Here is a 16,884-nt window from a genome sequence, read left to right as displayed (position 1 = left end):
TACAAAGCCATTTTCACTGTTTCGTAAGTACTAAAATTCTGATAAAGGCAAGCAAATAATATGTGATTCACTGCATCAAACATTATTATGGTTGAGTGGAGCGGCTGTCCAAAAAGTGAACATAAATTTATATTAATCAGAAAAACAAAAAAAAAATGAAATTTTGGGCTAATGCATTGAATGAAACTATTTTTATTCTCAGTGATTTAACCTGTAAACTTGACCCAAATTTCTTATTTATGACCCACTGTCTTATGACCCACTGTCTTATGACCCAATGTCTTATGACCCACTGTATTATAACACTATTATGTCGGGATGAATCAGACAACGAAAAGTGAATTTTAAAAATAGAAATGATGAGAAATAGGACTCTTGAGGGTTCTTTAAAAAATTTTTTTTTAAATTGAGCTTTTATATTTATCCACTAAATGTGCTCAAAGCACTTTACAAGGGGTCCCTGGCCCAACAGCAACATTTAACATATAGGACGGGACATGACGCCTGTCAGGCCATATTACAATTTTTTCAGACAGAGACAAAGCTGTTAACAACCAGGTACTCATTTTATACCTGAGTATGTTGAGGGAATGTGAGTAAAGAGCCTTCTCCAAGGACTCAACTATGCGCCGAGCGAGGCTCGAACCCAGGACCTTCCCTTCCGAAAGTGAGTGTCATACCACTAGACCACATAACCGAGGGTTGTTTTACAATACAAGAAATCGTATTTATTCTCTGCCATAACGAATAGACTTGAAGTCTTTGTTGTTTTTTTTTAAGCTGTTTTATTCACTTTTGTATATTTGTGGTTATAATTTCATTTTTCTGCACCTAGTTCTTCCCGACATAATACAGCGTTGACGCTGTGGGGCACAGCTCTTTTACCATGAAATCAATTTTTAGCACCATTGTCACTGTGACATCATACTGTGTTGTGTAAATGTTGCTGTTCGAAGCTCGAAGAAATTAATAACAACGATGAATGAAACAGTACAGATGATTTTCATCTGTAGTGTTTCATTCATCCTGTTTTGTTGATAAAGGGGAAACCCGAAACATCCATTTTATCTGTTTTCGTATATTAAATTGAAGCATTCAATTTTACATTGTTATTCATACTGTGTTGAGACTGGAATACATTTGATTCATCACACATTTATAACTCAACTATTTGACTCCAGTCCTCAGGAAATTTTGTTTTATTTGTTTTCAACATATTCCTTTGCTTATTATATATAGTTTTGCTGATGAAGGGTTTGTACCTGAAACGTCCATTGTCTATACTCTTCCCATTCGAAGTCTTTCCATTTTCACCTTTCCATTAGAATTTTTATCCCAGGCCTCAGACAGCCCCCCTCATCATTCTCTACATTTCCAGAATATTAGTACACCTGTTGTCTCTCAAATTGTTTTTTTTTTTTTGAGCTTGTGTTTGAATTACAGTGGAATCCTGATAAAGCCAACACCACCGAACCCAGAAAGAAAAGTTGACTTTAAGCACGGTTGACTTTATCCATTATCAATGGAACACACTTAGATTAGGAACAGAAAATTTGGGACTTTAAGCAGATGTTGACTTCAAGAGTGATGACTTTATACGGATTCCACTGTTTATAGGGAATAAGATTAGCGGAAGAGTAGCGTCCCTTGATTGGACGTCACCTTACAGAGAGAACGTCAATTTGGTTTTGAAGTGTCTCAAGCCGCGTTCACCGGAAGCGAGGACGAGAGATGCATGCGCACAACCAACATGACGTTCTCTCTCTAACAACTTTTCCGCCGGTTTCATCACAGACTATGGGTGATGTCCAATCAAGGGACGCTACCCTTCGCTAATCTCATTCCCTATATTTTTATACTCATTATTCATGCGGGAATGCGTAACCATTATAGGTTTCACTTTTCTTTTTTTTTTTTCATCTTCTTTCTTTTAATTAATTTATATCTTTGAAACTTCCTAATCCCTGATAGTGGTCTTACATTCTTTATCTTTGAATGAAACAACTTCCCCAAATCACATTGTTTCACTTTTTTTTCTTTTTTTTTTTTTTTGTCGCAGCTGACCTAATATTACAGCTTACCTTTTTGACAAATTTCATTCACTCTTTGATTTTAGAGGGCAGATAAGTTGCATGTCAAGACTTTCTGACAATTATTTTTCCAGTCTTTCCAACGAATATGTTACAGCTTCAGCAGAAAAAGATAGAATTTGTTAGAAAGAAACTTCCTTGCTTTAATATTTTCACAGGCGTATATTTAATCTTACATCATAAGTATTTAAATTTGATTTGTTTAATTTATAATTATTGAAATAACATGTCTTTTATGGAATGTTTTTGTTAAGTAGTTTAGATTTACACTACACACTATCACATTGGTGATGTAAATTAAATATCGTTTCTAAAGTGCCTGACCCCAATTACGGAATAAAGCATGGAAAATGAATTTAATTGATTCAGACCATAACAAACATTTATTAATGGAATAGTTTTTGTTGTCAGCCGAAGAAGGTATGAGTATAAAACATTCCCTGCTAGGTTTGTTAGTTTGTTTTTAAGCTGCTATTTTCATTTTTTTTCTTATTATTTTAAGGGTCCTTAGATTATGATTTATTTTTTAAATGCAAATCCTAAGTTACTAAGTGAAGGCAATGAAAAAAACACATCTCAAAATATTATCTTTTTTTACTTTTTTATTATATGCTTCTTATAAGTGGGGAAACAATACAAAAAAAGAAAAGAAAAAAAAAGATAATTAAAAAATAAAAATAAACACAAACATTAGACAGACTCAAACCAAACGGAATGTGATCCTTTCAGCCACCCCGGACCGAGTTTCTCATCGTCAAGAGCTACTGCTGTAGGCCTGGGAGATAGTAGTAGCTCCAGTCACCTCTCACATCAGAGGTCAGAGGTCATTCATTCACTTGTCTCGGCTTGATTTTTTAATGTTTTTGTTGTGTAGATCTTTTTTTTTTTTTTTTTCTCTTTTTTTCTACTCTACTTTTTAAATTTTTTTCTTATACCGCCTTCATGTTTACAAATATCACAGAGCAATTGCTTGTTTTGAACCCTTGCAATCTGTTCACGGTTTTTGGAGCTTTTTTTTTTTTTTTTAAATATCTTCAGATTTTCATCACCACAATATTTTTAAAATCTGTTTAATCATAGCAACTTGTTCACAACACCATTTTCTCAAATTTTTTGTTATGATGATATCATTTTAAAAAAAAATATTCTTCAGTAGTAAAGACACTTGTTAATAATTTTATTTCTCTGTTTCTATAAATATACATTTTGTATTCTTTTTCTCTTATTTACTTCAATTTAAAGAGTCTTAAAACGCTTGTTATTTGCGGTTTCCAAGTCATTCTTATATTTTAAGATAAATAAAATTCATTAGAATTATTCGATTTTGGACAGGATTTTAAACTTTGTGGACTTGATCTAGTGCTAATGACTTCGTGCTTATTAAGACGAGGTCCTTGAGTTCAAATCTCATTATAAAAATAAAATAATAATAAAAATAATAAAATAAAATCCCCTTTATTGATCCCATAGGGGAAATTTATCTCTAGGGTCTATTCCAAAGGGAGACCGGAATAACAATTCTTACATCGCAAAAACAAAAACCCCAAACAAACAACAAAACAAACTGAGCATTGGTATTTCTTTTCATTTTAATTCTAAAAATTCACTTTTAGAGTCCCGAGTCCTCCCAACACAATACCGTTTTGACATGGTGGGTCACATTTTGTAATGCAGGACTCGAACCAGGTCCAAAAGCGTGTGTCATTCCCTCAATACCTCAAATCGAGGATTAGCACTGAGATTATGATAATATGTTCATGTTTTATGTATGATTTAAGCCTAAAATTCATCTTCAGCCAATGATTAGGGGTTTAAAAAGATTCATTCTGCCAACGATTTGACACTTTGATCCTCGTCATAGCAAGCATTATGATCATTGCCGACCTGCCAACTACTATGAAAATTTCGTAGAATTACGAGTTTTCGGTTTCAAACTGACAATTACATAAAGATCTTTAATCCAATAAACTTTTTGAAATCAAAGTTTTCTTCCCTGAGCTAGTATATAAAGGAGTTCAAAGCATGATTTTATCGTATTAAGGACAAATTGGTAATTTTAAAAAGTAGTTTTAGTGTCTACTATGTCAATATCCATGGAAACTACGAATGTGTTCAATTCCAAGCAGGCAAATCTGTCATTGTGAGGAAATAACTAGTTTCGTTCACAACCCTACCTATAAAAAAAATATAAAGAGAACGATAATTTTTTTCTCTTTTTTCTTCAATTTTACTTACATTTTGTTTTTGTATTTTATTGGACAATTTTTCACTCTGCACCTCTTTTTGCATATTTATATGCAATTTAGAAATTGCCAATATTCACATTGTGTGTTTTTGATTTTTTTGGTGATTATCTTAAGTTTTTGATACATGTTCACTTTGCCTCAAATACCTTTTATATTCTTTGCTGATGTTAAAATAACATTATGTTTGTGTATTTCTTTTCACCTGAGACTGAGCTTTCGAAATCAGCTGCGTAAGATTATCCGTGAGAATTTAAAGAATAATAAATGTTCAAAGAGACAAAGTTTCTTCTCAGTTTAAATAATTTATCTAGATAATATGATGGATTTCAAACAGTAAGCTGAAGGCAACATATTGGCTTTGCATAACTTTAAAAACTGTTATCATGAAAAACAAATAATAGAAAATTTGGGATATTCCGGGATAGTTTAAAAAAAAATTTTTAAACAACAAAATGCTCAAACTGCTTTACAAAATGTAATCTGGATAAAGGGATAGATTTCAAGTCGCATTCCAGATTTATGTAATGTAATGTAATGGGTAATTTTTATAGCACTAATATCCATTAACTATGCTCAGTGTTGCTTTACAATAGCAATAAAAAAATAAATTTTAAAATGGCTAGTGAGAGTAATTGTACAACACACAAATCATAGGCACAAAAAAAAAAAAAAAAATACAGAAAAAAGTGTATATCAGCAAGTCACGTGATAGGTAGATCTAAATAATAACAAGATATCAAAGATTTGACAGTTTCTTGTTTAGGTTGTTAATGAGTTCCACATAGCCGGATAAGAAAAGTCAAAAGGTTATTTAGAAAATTTAGTATAGGGATTTTTCTTTCAAATGATACTGAGAAGGCTTGAGTGAGCGACTTGGAATATGGACAGTGGAGAGTGATTTTAGATAGTCTGGAGCAGTGTTGTGAAAACATTTAAAGGCAAGACATGCAAGTTTATAATCAGTTCTCTTCTCCACGGGCAGCAAAATGAAAGTATTCCAAATCGGTGGTTATATGCTCATTCTTTTTTGTCTGGGCGATAATTCGTGCTGCCCTTTTTTGTAACCATTGCGGTCAAGCTCTTTGGAAGCTCCTGGAGAAGGGAGTCGCAAAAGTCCAGCCTGCTAGCAAAAAGTGTATTAATAAGCATTGTAATTTGTATAAAGTTATTCATCGAATAGATTGCCAATATGACTGATGGTCTTTGATATAAAATATAAATTTTGTCAGGATTTAGTTATTTGATGTTTCATATTTTTAAAAAATTCATCACAATAAAAACCAGGGTTTTTTTTTTTTACAACTAAAGATCTACAAATGACAGTCACAGATCAAAACTGGGTGGGGATCCTGACCTCCCATAGCGGGCAGGGAGGTACATACTGTGTCTTCTATCCCCTTATATCTGTTTTCCAACATGCTTTCTGTCTTTGTCTCGGAATGAGATTACTTGGTTTTGTCCTGGCACTGGCCGGAATCCTAGCTGGGAGGGAAACAGTCAAATGCATAGTTATTGTTTTGTGAGATGATATTTTTTTCCTTGTAAATCATCTCTCTGTTATGTATTATTATTTTTATTTTGAATGTATAATGTAAGCATTTGAGTGTGTTCCTCTTTGTTGGATTTTGTGCTTGTATCTGGATGAGACTTGTAGGTGATTTCAAACTAAATACATTGGTGGTATGCTCTTGGAATCTACATCTGATCCCTATTTGTTATCAGTTCCCCTTTGTCTTACTTTTTCTTGGGTGCTTTAATTGTAATTCTAGAACTTTTGACTATCCAATTTTCTTCCTTTTTACTGGCGCTGATATGACCTAAATGTGTTGCAAGCGCCGTAAAACCCTTAAAAACAAAAACAAACACAGATCAAAAGTTCTTCTGTTAATATGATCTTCCCTTGTTTCCTAAAAACTATCATTTCAATCCTATCATCGTAACATTTTATTTTATTTTATTATTTTTTTTTTGTTTTTTGGTCATGCAGATTTTGATGCCAGTGACCCAGTTAGAGACGTTTGATCATCATTATACTGTCTTTTATGTTTTTGTCTATTTTCTTTCCATGTCTTACTATTTTATTTATTTATTTATTTATTTGTAAAGTATGTTTAAAACCTTCATCCGCAATTTCAGCCTGAGAAGTCCTCGCTCCAATCTGAGTGTAGGTTTCCATGGACACAAACCCCAAATGGCTAGAGCTGCCACGGATGCGCAAGCGGCGGCAATGTGGGATTTTCTAGATTTTGACATTTTGTGTTTGAATTTTGATTCATGTCATTTCACCGAGCGAGTGCTACACGGGAAATTCCTAATATTATCGGCTTTTCAACTGTTATTAGAGTCATATGTAACCCAACATGATATGCTGGTGCTATCCTTGATATGTCAGATGCTAGATATTTTAAAATTGGTCCCTATACGCGACTCACCGCTTTAGTCCTGTGATATTCGAAATGGGCCAGATATCAAGAAATGATTTTAAAACCAAATTATGAGATCTTTAATGTTTGTAATGTGTAGAAACAAAAAAAATTTTTCTCAATAAAACACACACACACACACACACACACACACACACACACACACACACACATATATATATATATATATATATGTGTGTGTGTGTGTGTGAATAAGACGTAACCCAAGTTTGCATCTTTATACAAATTTCTTATTATAAATTTGATGGTGTGTAAGCCATAAATAAAATACGGTTTTGAGGTGGACGGTCATAATATATATTATTATGCTTTTCTTGAATTTAAAAAAAAAAGAAAAAGAATTTTGCATTTCTGAATATTTAGACTTATATTCCCTGCGTCTTGAATACTCAAACACATCACCGGGGGGGGGGGGTCACATTTTGCAATATGCAACATAGCGTTTGAGAGTCTTATTTTCATAATCATTGACAAGAGTTTGTTTTCCCGTGTAGGATTCAATTTGTTTATTATCACTTACTTTACTGTTTGTATTGAATTTTATTTAATCACAAAGTGTTTTCTACTCAATGTAACTAACATCTAGAGAGGTTTTTCTTTTTCATTATTGAAATGGAATTTAAATGAAATCCTTAGCGAATGTGTGAGTGAGAAGATGAAAAGGGGAGGGTTCTTATTTTAAAGTATTAATCAGTTGGTAAATCAATTTATTTATTCATCCATTTATGTATTTATTTCTTTTTTATTTTAAATTCATTTATTTATTTTTTAAAAATAATTTAATCATAATATTAGCATCCTCACCATAATCATCATCATCATCATCATCATCATCATCATCATCATCATCCATCATCATCATCATCATCGTCATCATCATCATATTATTATTATTATTATTATTATTATTATTATTATTATTATTATTATTATTATTATTATTATCATTATTATTATTATTATTATTATTATTATTATTATTATTATTATTATTATTATTATTATTATTATTATTATTATTATTATTATTATTATTATTATTATTATTATTATTTTTATTACTATTTTTATTATAATTTTCCTTCTCATTATTTTTGAAAGAATAGTATTGTTATATTTTTGAAATATATTTTTTCTTCTTGATTAAAAAAACAACAATTTTGTGTGTTGTTGATGGTGATGGCTTGCAATTTGATAAATTAAATCGAAATTATTTAATCTGTCTCTTATCAGTTATAAGGTCCATAAGGCATTGTGATTATATGTCATCAAATAAGCCGATAAAGCAAATATATATTATAAGATAAAGGGTGTGCAATTTATTTTCAAATCACATTAAAAAATTAAAAACCTATTGATTTGAAGTTGATATTGAGATAATGTGCATCAAACTATCAATTTTTGGATACAAATCTCTTTTTCTTTCGATAGCCCCCAAAATAGAATTTCAGCGTTATGCATTTTGGAATATGATGAAGACAAGGGATATATTATAACAGTTTACACATGTAGAAAGTGTGTTTTGCTTTCACTTAAGGTTTTTTTTGTTGTTTTTTTTTTTTCAATTAAAAAAAATTGTTCGATTCGTTATGTCTGTGTTTTGTTGTGATTTTTATTATTGTATTTGACACATAATATCATGTGAAACAATGTGTGATTTTGTTTTATTCTTGGAAATCAATAACTTTAAATTAGTTTTTTATTGAGCTGAGGAAGAAACAGGTAGAGAAGTAAAGACATAAGCGTCTTTATTTTAAGACTGTCTGAGATGTTTGGTCTTAGAAAATTATCCTTTTGAAAAAAAATTAATGTTTATAGGATGAAATATTATGTTTTATATCTGATTATTTTTGGGACACAATATATTTCCCTTTTAATTTTTTCTAGAAGTTTTTTTTAAAAATATGTTTATAAATTTAAAAAACCCCCAGGTAGCTTGATATTAAAAAATTCTTTATATACTTATCCAAACCAGCGACGAGCTGAGCTCTAGCCCTTCGGTCTTGTGCCATGATGTAGAAGTTAAACAAAATTTTGAAGTAATTGTTGGAAAATTCAATCATTTTAAGAAAGCTGGAAAAAAACTCTTACAAAGAAAAAAACTTTTACTGAATTTTTTTGTATGTCATATACAGAATTTAATATATTTATTTCTATTGTTTTTATTTAATAATAATGATAATAATAAATGTGCCAATTCCCACAGACAGCAAGCTGTAGGTGCTAAAAATTTTAAAAAATATTCTCCATTAAGATGTCAGTCGTTGATTCTAAACATACATTTTATTTATTCCATATTTGTTATTTCTGTAGAGCATTCATAAGTCACGAGGGTTATTGTGGATTATTTTTGTCATTCAAGTCACCTTTAATGGGTCAAATCATTTGACTCTCACACAGCTTTTATGTGACGCTCCCTCAAACTTTATATTTTGTCGGAATGAAGCAGATGTCAAAAACTTTATACATAAATTTTAAATGATTAGAAATAATAAATTTCAGATTTATTTTCATTATAAAATTATAAAACTCCTTAATAAAACAAAAAATAAACTTATCCCAAGTTTCATATTTCTGACGATAATAAATGAGAACAATCTATTTTATTATTTCATGTGCTCGAGTCATTGGTCACATTTCAAAATGGGCTCAAAATGACCTCCAGTTTTCAAAATACCCAACACACAATAGGTCACTTTGTCCAGCTTGACCCATGGGTATATTTACTCCATTTATAAACAAAGAAGCACATTTACATTTATTAAGATATATCCGATCATTGGACAGCAACAAATCAAGTGATTGATCACCCGTATGGCTGAAACCTGAATATAGATAATCTAAATCACTCTCGGCTTAAAACTGTTTAGAGGTCATAAATATTCTACAATTGTTTTTTGTAGTAATGTATCTCATTTTTCTCCATTCCCCCTCCCCTACTCACAGCAGGTTTGCCAACATCCCCGGAGCAGCTGGGGCGTCTGCAGCCGGGCAAATTCCTCAACAGATTCCTCAACAACCCTACCTTCCATATGGCACCTCCAGCCAGCAGATGACCATACCCCAGCAACAGATGATGTCCATGGTCAACATGTACCCTCAAATGTACGCACCGCAGGCCGGACTGCAACCCATGGACTTTATGCAGAGTGTAAGTTGTATGTGCGGCTATTTGGTCTTGTGGTATGACACTTACCTTCGGATCAGAGGACCCTTTGTAAAATGCCTTGAGCACATTTAATGGATATTGTGCTATATAAAAGCGCAATTAAATTTAAAAAACAAAAAAAAACATTCCATGATCTATTTGTTTTTACAATTGAGCATTTATAGAGTGCAATATCCACTAAACATGCTCAAAGCGCCTTACAAGGGGTCTCTACAAACAGCAACATGAATGATAAGATATGACGCCTGTTAGACGATATTACAATTATTATTTTTTCTGTCAGAGACACTGCTGTTAACAGCCAAGTACTCAGTTTACACTCGAGTATGGTGAGAGAATATGAGTAAAGAGCCTTTTCCAAGGACTCAACTATGTACTGCTCAGAGTGGGACTCGAAATCTGAACCTTTTAGTCTGAAGACGAGTGTCATACCACTAGACCACAGCAATACAATATTTTATGTAATTCCATATTGATGCTGTCTGCCTCAATGTAGAAGATGATTTAGCCGAAAGTCATTGTCAAAATTTGTCCCCACTAAGTGACGCACTGTCCCAATTGAGTGTCTGAGAATTGGAAAGGGTATGACTTTTTATATAGAAAAAAATCCGTTCCCAAGGAATCTTCCCAGTAAAGCGGTTGTCCCAATTGAGCAGCATCCTCAATACCAGCTTGGACTGTATTTTTTATCACCATCGTCGTCGTCATTGTTGTCATCATCATCATCATCATCATTATCGTTGTCATATCCATCATTATCATCATCATCATTATCATCATCATCATCGTCATATCCATCATTATCATCATCATCATTATCATCATCATCATCATCATCATCATCATCATCATCATCATCATCATCATCATCATCATCATATCCATCATTATCATCGTCATCATTATCATCATCATTCAATCCAATAGGCCCAGATGGCCCCGGCATCGGTTCAAGAGTTGAGAGACATGCCTTACACACCAGCACACGCCCTCATCCTTGCTCAGCCCCCTCAGACTCATGGGTAAATTCATACATTTTTCTTGTAATTACCTATGTGTGCATATTTACCTTAACCTCTATAGAGACCTGTTTTTCTCTGTTGTTATTTATATGTTTGTGGGAATAGCCTTTTTTTTTGTCGTACTCTCATGACAGGAAGATATTATGATGTTTAAGCAGTCTCAGACCCGACACAAGTTTAAATAATACTGAATCCTTGGGCAAGGCACTTTACATGATTATCTGAATCTGCTAGGCGTGAATGGATATCTGGTTTTTAAGTGATTTTAAGAGTGCTAGTACAAAAATTATAGCTGACAGTTGACTTGTACTGTGTGAAATGCAAATGTTGGTTCCATTGTTCCTCTGGAGGACTAAATCAAGCATTGTTAAGCTTTTGAAGCTAATTGAACCATGTAAAACTGTTCTATAAAAGTTCATATTTTATCACATTATTATTAGTTTCTTTATGTCATTAGTGCGTAAATCTTTTTGTTCAGATTTATAATCGATTTTAACTTGTCCATATAATTTTTTTTATTAAAACTGAATATTCACCTTTTCCTTTTCCTTCCTCATATGAATGAGTTATTCTGTCAATAAGTTAATCTGTCAATGAGTTAATCTTACAATAAGTTAATCTGTCAAAAAGTTAATCTGTCAATGAGTTAATCTGTCAGATAGTATTATCTTTTATAGGCAACACATCATATTAATATGTTAAAAACAACAAATTTATCGATATTAAAAATGAAACTATTCCTTCAACTTCAACAGAGGTCGAGGATTATCAAGAGCTGCTTATGCCCGTCTGTATGCTGCTGGGTTCCCTCCCTTGCTTGATCGCAACGGTGACCCTCCTGAAGTCATTGACCCTCAAGGCCAACACCTGGTCAATTTGTCCAAGGAACAAATGGACCCTCTTCAAGCCAATGAAATTATCTTCCAATTTTTAGCCTTCTCAAGGTAAACATTTCATTGTTATTCTTAGGATTTCTTTCAATATATATTTCAGACCGGTCTTCTAGTTAGAATATATTATAATTTAAGTAAAATTTCATAAAGTTTAGTTTGATCACAAATTTACAAGATCAGATTATGATTTTTTTTTGCGGAAAATTCCTCATTGTCACTGTTTTATAAAATTGTAGTTTTAAGCATCATAGAAATGTTTGATTTTCCTACCAATCTAAATCCCAGGTTGTATTCAGTGCAAATGTTATTTCCTATCAATTTTCACATATATAGATAGTTTGAAGATGACGTCACTCAGGTCTTTGTTATTGTTTTTTGCCATCCGCGCTTATGAGTAATGCTCACTGAACTGTATTAACCCGACTATAAACTTTCATGGATAAACACAGTTTTGTGTGTTGGTCCGTTATACTTCCGGATGGCAATGTTATGAGCTTCTTAGCCAAGCGCATACTATCTATACACTTATTTTCAGCGCATTTTCATCAGTCAGAGAAAACTGCAATTTTTTAGTTACTTAAGATATTACGTATTATTGTTTGCCTCATTGAACAATTACCCTGAGTGTTTGTGAAGTTAAAAATTTTCTCTGTTGATATTAAGGTGTCCAACAGATCGCTTTAGAGAGTTCACTCTTTGTCTGCCTATTAGCAGGTTTTCAATGATTGCTTGAGAGAGTTGACTCTGACATTGTCTACCTATTAGCAGGTTTTCAAAGTTACCTCCTCTCATGTCCCACAAAGTTCTTTAAAGTTTTGTTTTTCTTAACAATTTTGTACTTTTACAGAGATCTGTCCAGTTTTGAGATGCCAGAGAACGTCCAAAATCACCCCTCCACCGTCTATTTCTCCTTCCAGTTTTATAGATTCCCTCAAGTCACCACTGAAAGGTTTGTCAATGCAACCATCTTTGTGATTGATTGAAAAAACAACATAATGATACAATAAAAAATTAACATCAATAAGTGTATTTACCACCCGACATGCTCTTGTCGATAAACAATGGAAAACACCACTGTGAGAGTACAGTATTTATTTCTTTATAGCAGAAGAACTTTTTTGCACATCATCATTAAGATCCAATGTCATAATCTTAATTATTGTCATTAATCATTGTCATTATTTCTTTGTTCGTTAGCTTGTTGCTTGTCAGGTGGTTTTTTATTTTCTTCTGTTTTTTCTTCATTTTTTATTTTTAGTGTGTGTGTGTGGGGGGGGGGGGGTTGTCTTTTTTTCTTCTCTTTTATTTGAAAGAAAGTGTGTATGTGTGTTTGTGTGTGTCTGATGGAAAGTTTGTGTTGTCATTCATGACCATCCATGTTTCCTCCATCCAACAGAATGATCCTGTCCAAAGCCCAGAGCGATTTGTCCACAGACAAGAAAACGATGCCATTCATCTTACAAAGACTCAATCCTGATGGATCCATCATGGAGGGACCTCCTGGTCTAGAGGTAGGTCTGAATCTGAATTTTTCTCTTGAGCTTGAGCATTTTATATAGCACAATATCCACTAAACGTGCTCAAAGCTATTTACAAGGAGTCCCTGACCAACAGCAACACTTAACATGTAGAACGAAACATGACGCCTGTTAGGCGATATTACAATTTTTTTCGGATAGAGACAACGCTGTTAATGGCCAGATACTTATTTTACACCTGAGTATTTTGAGAGAATGTGAGTAAAGAGCCTTTGCCAAGGACTATGAGCTTAGAGAGGCTCAAACCCAAGACCTTCCAATCCGAAAGCGAGCATACCACTAGACCACATAGCCGTACTCAAAGTCGACTCAATCCTGAGTATTTGTATTCGAGGAGGGAGAGATTTGTTGAATGTGGCAGCCATTGTTGGTGTTTAGGCTGAAGTAAGTTTGATAATCTTCATTTGAATGATTCTAAATCTGTTGTGTTCACACATGATTCAGGAAGAGCGTTCCAGTCTTTGATAGTGCGGGGTGCAAATGAATACTTGAAAACGTTTGAATTTGCAGATTGGTGTTTTAGTGATTTTGAGTGAGTTTTTCTTAAATGCATGAATTTCTTTATGTATTGTCTAGTTGTTTTGGTGAGAGGTAAAGTGATTTTGATGAAATTGCTACATTGTCTCAACTTTAGAAGAAGTATAGTGAAAGTGAATAAGTTCAATAAAAGGATGAACAACTGAAAGCAAAGATTTACATTTTCATTTGGTAAGGCACTTACATGTATTTTACCCTCTGATTCAGATGTGAACTTGTTCTTGGTAATACAAATTATTATAGGATATTGTAAGAATAATTATACACAATTGATATGAATATCTGAGGAGTAGCATGGCTCAGTGGTATGATCTTTGATTCATACCTGAAAGGTACAGAGTTTGATCACCCACCGCTGCACTGTGTGGCCTTGAGCTATTCACCTCGCCTTAGCTCAAATTGCGGCGCTGCACTGTGGCTGATGCCTGGGTTATTCCATTCTTCCCCTGGAAGAGACCCTGGAGACAATTTTTCCCTGTGGGATGAATAAAGGGAATTTTTTGTTGTTGTTTTTTAAATTTTATTTATAAGTGACTTGTGCCATATGAAAATGTGTTTCCAGGTAGCCAGTTCGTTATGAAGACCATTGAGCATATTGGCATGCCCAAGATCAATGTAAAAGTGATACTAAGCTGCTATAAGCTATGGACTGTAAAAAGCTATAAACAAAAATGAATATAACAGCTTAAAAAAAGAACAAAAATACCAAATACAGAATCTTTAGGGTTGAAAACCCGTCTTCAGCCAACAGGAAATAATGAAGCATTGCTTACAGTCCTACAGAAATACTTGCCAAATATTTCTCTGCCATCGATCAGGTTTTTAGATAATGTATATATGTTTACATCGTTTCTTGTTGATTGCTGAAGATAGGCTTTGAGCTGAACCATTCCATGTTTGGTATTTTGTTCTTTTTTGAAGCTGTCGTATTAATTTTTGTTTATTTAGATAATTGTGAATATTTGTTTACAATGGACTTGAATTGACGTGAAGGTAACATCATGAAATACTTTGTGCATGATGAAGACTGGTTAAATGTGCAAAATATATTTAATCATACACATTTGTTTTTAAATTAATCAATTTTTCTTCTAACTCTGTCAGGTCAAATACCCAATGGACCCAAGTTTCCTGAAGCCTGGTGAGATCAACATGTTTTGGCAACACTTGTCACGTCAGACCATGCACATCGACGTCTGGGATGGGGAATCACTCTTGTTGATTGGATCATCTTCAGTACCACTCAAGGTTCGTTGATGAAATGTCTGAGAAAAATAGATGTTTTATTTAAAGTACTATACAAAAGTGTGTATGTTATGCTAAACTATAAGATATGGTAAAAAAAACAAACAACAAAACAAAACATTTTTATAATTCTAGTTGTTTTTACATTCTTTTGATTCTGTTTCCAATTATTATTCCTAATTTTTAAAGATATTCTAGCATTTAACTTTATTTTTATTTTTTTTCAGAAGTGTAGTTGAAATGTCATTCTTTTTAAACCCGAAAAATAATTAATCTACCAAGTTCAGAATATCTGTTGAAATAAAGCCAAGCAAAATTTGAGGACATTTTTGGAATATAACCTTAATCTTTTTTCTCCATCAAATATATAGTGTTATTTTCCCAAATTCCAATTTTTTCAGAATGTGTTTTGGTTACAATTTTTTTTCAGTACCTTTTCCGAGGAGGCAATGAGGCTGTCCAGTCTACATTTGAATTGGACATTCTGACAACGGAATACCAAGAAGACTCCTCAGCTCTAACTGGTGACATTGCCCGTGGGGGAAGTGTAAGGCCAGTTGGTGCAAATGCCATCTGTAAGGGCAGGTTACATTTTAGACTGGCCAACATCGGATATCCGGTCAGCAAAAGGAAGCAAGGTTAGTTTTTTTTGTTTTTTTGTTCACTTTGTTTACCAAACAATTCTAACTTAGCTGCAACATTATAGATGCCTCCCATGAAAGTAAAAAGAAAAATGATTAAAGATGAAATAACATTAATAATAGTTATTTGAATTTCGTGAAGAAGTAAGAGAAGTTGAATTTTGAAATGCCGTTGTTCTGAAACAGAACTGTAATTATTTACTCTTATATTAAGTAAAATCAATCTTTTGATTGCATTCCTTACCTTATTTCATTTTCAGAACACATGCCAGCACCAAGCAAGACTCAGGTTATAGTGTCTCAAACTGCAGGGAACTCTTCATTCAAAGGAGGTAGTCTCTCTGAAATCATCCCTGCTCCAGGTAAACAGAACGGCTCAATAGGAGTTTGATTTATTTTGCATGCTTCACTTGAGGAGAATCAACTTTTTTTTTTTTTTTTTTCACAACAAAAATGTCAATCATGACTTAAAATGCAATTGTCTTGTTCACCCTAGAAAACGAGCATATTGAATCATATTGGGCTTTTATATAGCACAATATATACTAAGGGGTCCCCATAGAGCAAAGCTAAAATATGCATCTTTAAATTTAAAAATAAAAGAAAAACAAAAAACAAAAAAAAACAACCCAGCTTAGATTTATCTGAAGAACTTCTAGAAATCCTTGCTGAGTGAAAAAGGTCTACAATCTTGCATCACTGGGGATTCACAAGGATCATAACTGTGTCTTCGAGTTAAAGTAGTTAAATTCTTTCTATTTTCTGCAGGTACAAAGAAAGTCAGAGTGGCAAGAGCGAAGCATTTGACAGAGAACAGGGAAGTAGCATCAATGTTGTTTTCGGAGCAGAAAAAACTGGAGGCACTCAAGATTCATGGAGAAGTTGACGAATCAGAGCTCATCCCAAAGGAAGGAGATGCGGAAAAGCAGAGAAAGTTGGCACGGCTGCAGGCAGTGAAAGCCAAGGAGATGAAAGAGGAAGATAATAAAGCAGTCACCACCATCATGGTTTGTTCGACTTATTATTCTTTACTGAGTATAAAATTTGATATCACATCTT

General features: G+C 33.1%; 1 protein-coding gene across 8 annotated transcripts in view; it reads left to right on the top strand.

Annotated features, from left to right (window-relative positions):
- Positions 1 to 16,884, top strand: part of LOC144973525 (nephrocystin-4-like) — a 77,363-nt gene that overhangs the window by 48,489 nt on the left and 11,990 nt on the right. For 3 of the 8 annotated variants that reach the window (XM_078916041.1, XM_078916048.1, XM_078916049.1), the window contains 11 exons: positions 2,820 to 2,906; positions 6,473 to 6,565; positions 9,727 to 9,931; positions 10,877 to 10,971; positions 11,727 to 11,915; positions 12,712 to 12,813; positions 13,261 to 13,375; positions 15,044 to 15,187; positions 15,615 to 15,822; positions 16,086 to 16,187; positions 16,594 to 16,832. In XM_078916041.1, coding sequence (XP_078772167.1) covers positions 2,820 to 2,906; positions 6,473 to 6,565; positions 9,727 to 9,931; positions 10,877 to 10,971; positions 11,727 to 11,915; positions 12,712 to 12,813; positions 13,261 to 13,375; positions 15,044 to 15,187; positions 15,615 to 15,822; positions 16,086 to 16,187; positions 16,594 to 16,832 — 1,579 coding nt within the window. The remainder of the gene's footprint in view (positions 1 to 2,819; positions 2,907 to 6,472; positions 6,566 to 9,726; positions 9,932 to 10,876; positions 10,972 to 11,726; positions 11,916 to 12,711; positions 12,814 to 13,260; positions 13,376 to 15,043; positions 15,188 to 15,614; positions 15,823 to 16,085; positions 16,188 to 16,593; positions 16,833 to 16,884) is intronic. The other 5 variants (XM_078916043.1, XM_078916045.1, XM_078916044.1 and 2 more) reach the window with 5 other exon arrangements.

Source organism: Berghia stephanieae, chromosome 5 (assembly GCF_034508935.2).
Source record: "Berghia stephanieae isolate SIO BIC M18660-M18661 chromosome 5, UCSD_Bste_1.3, whole genome shotgun sequence".
Classification (NCBI taxonomy): domain Eukaryota; kingdom Metazoa; phylum Mollusca; class Gastropoda; order Nudibranchia; family Aeolidiidae; genus Berghia; species Berghia stephanieae.
Note: the sequence above shows the minus strand (reverse complement) of the source record. Positions and strands in the feature narration are given on the sequence as shown.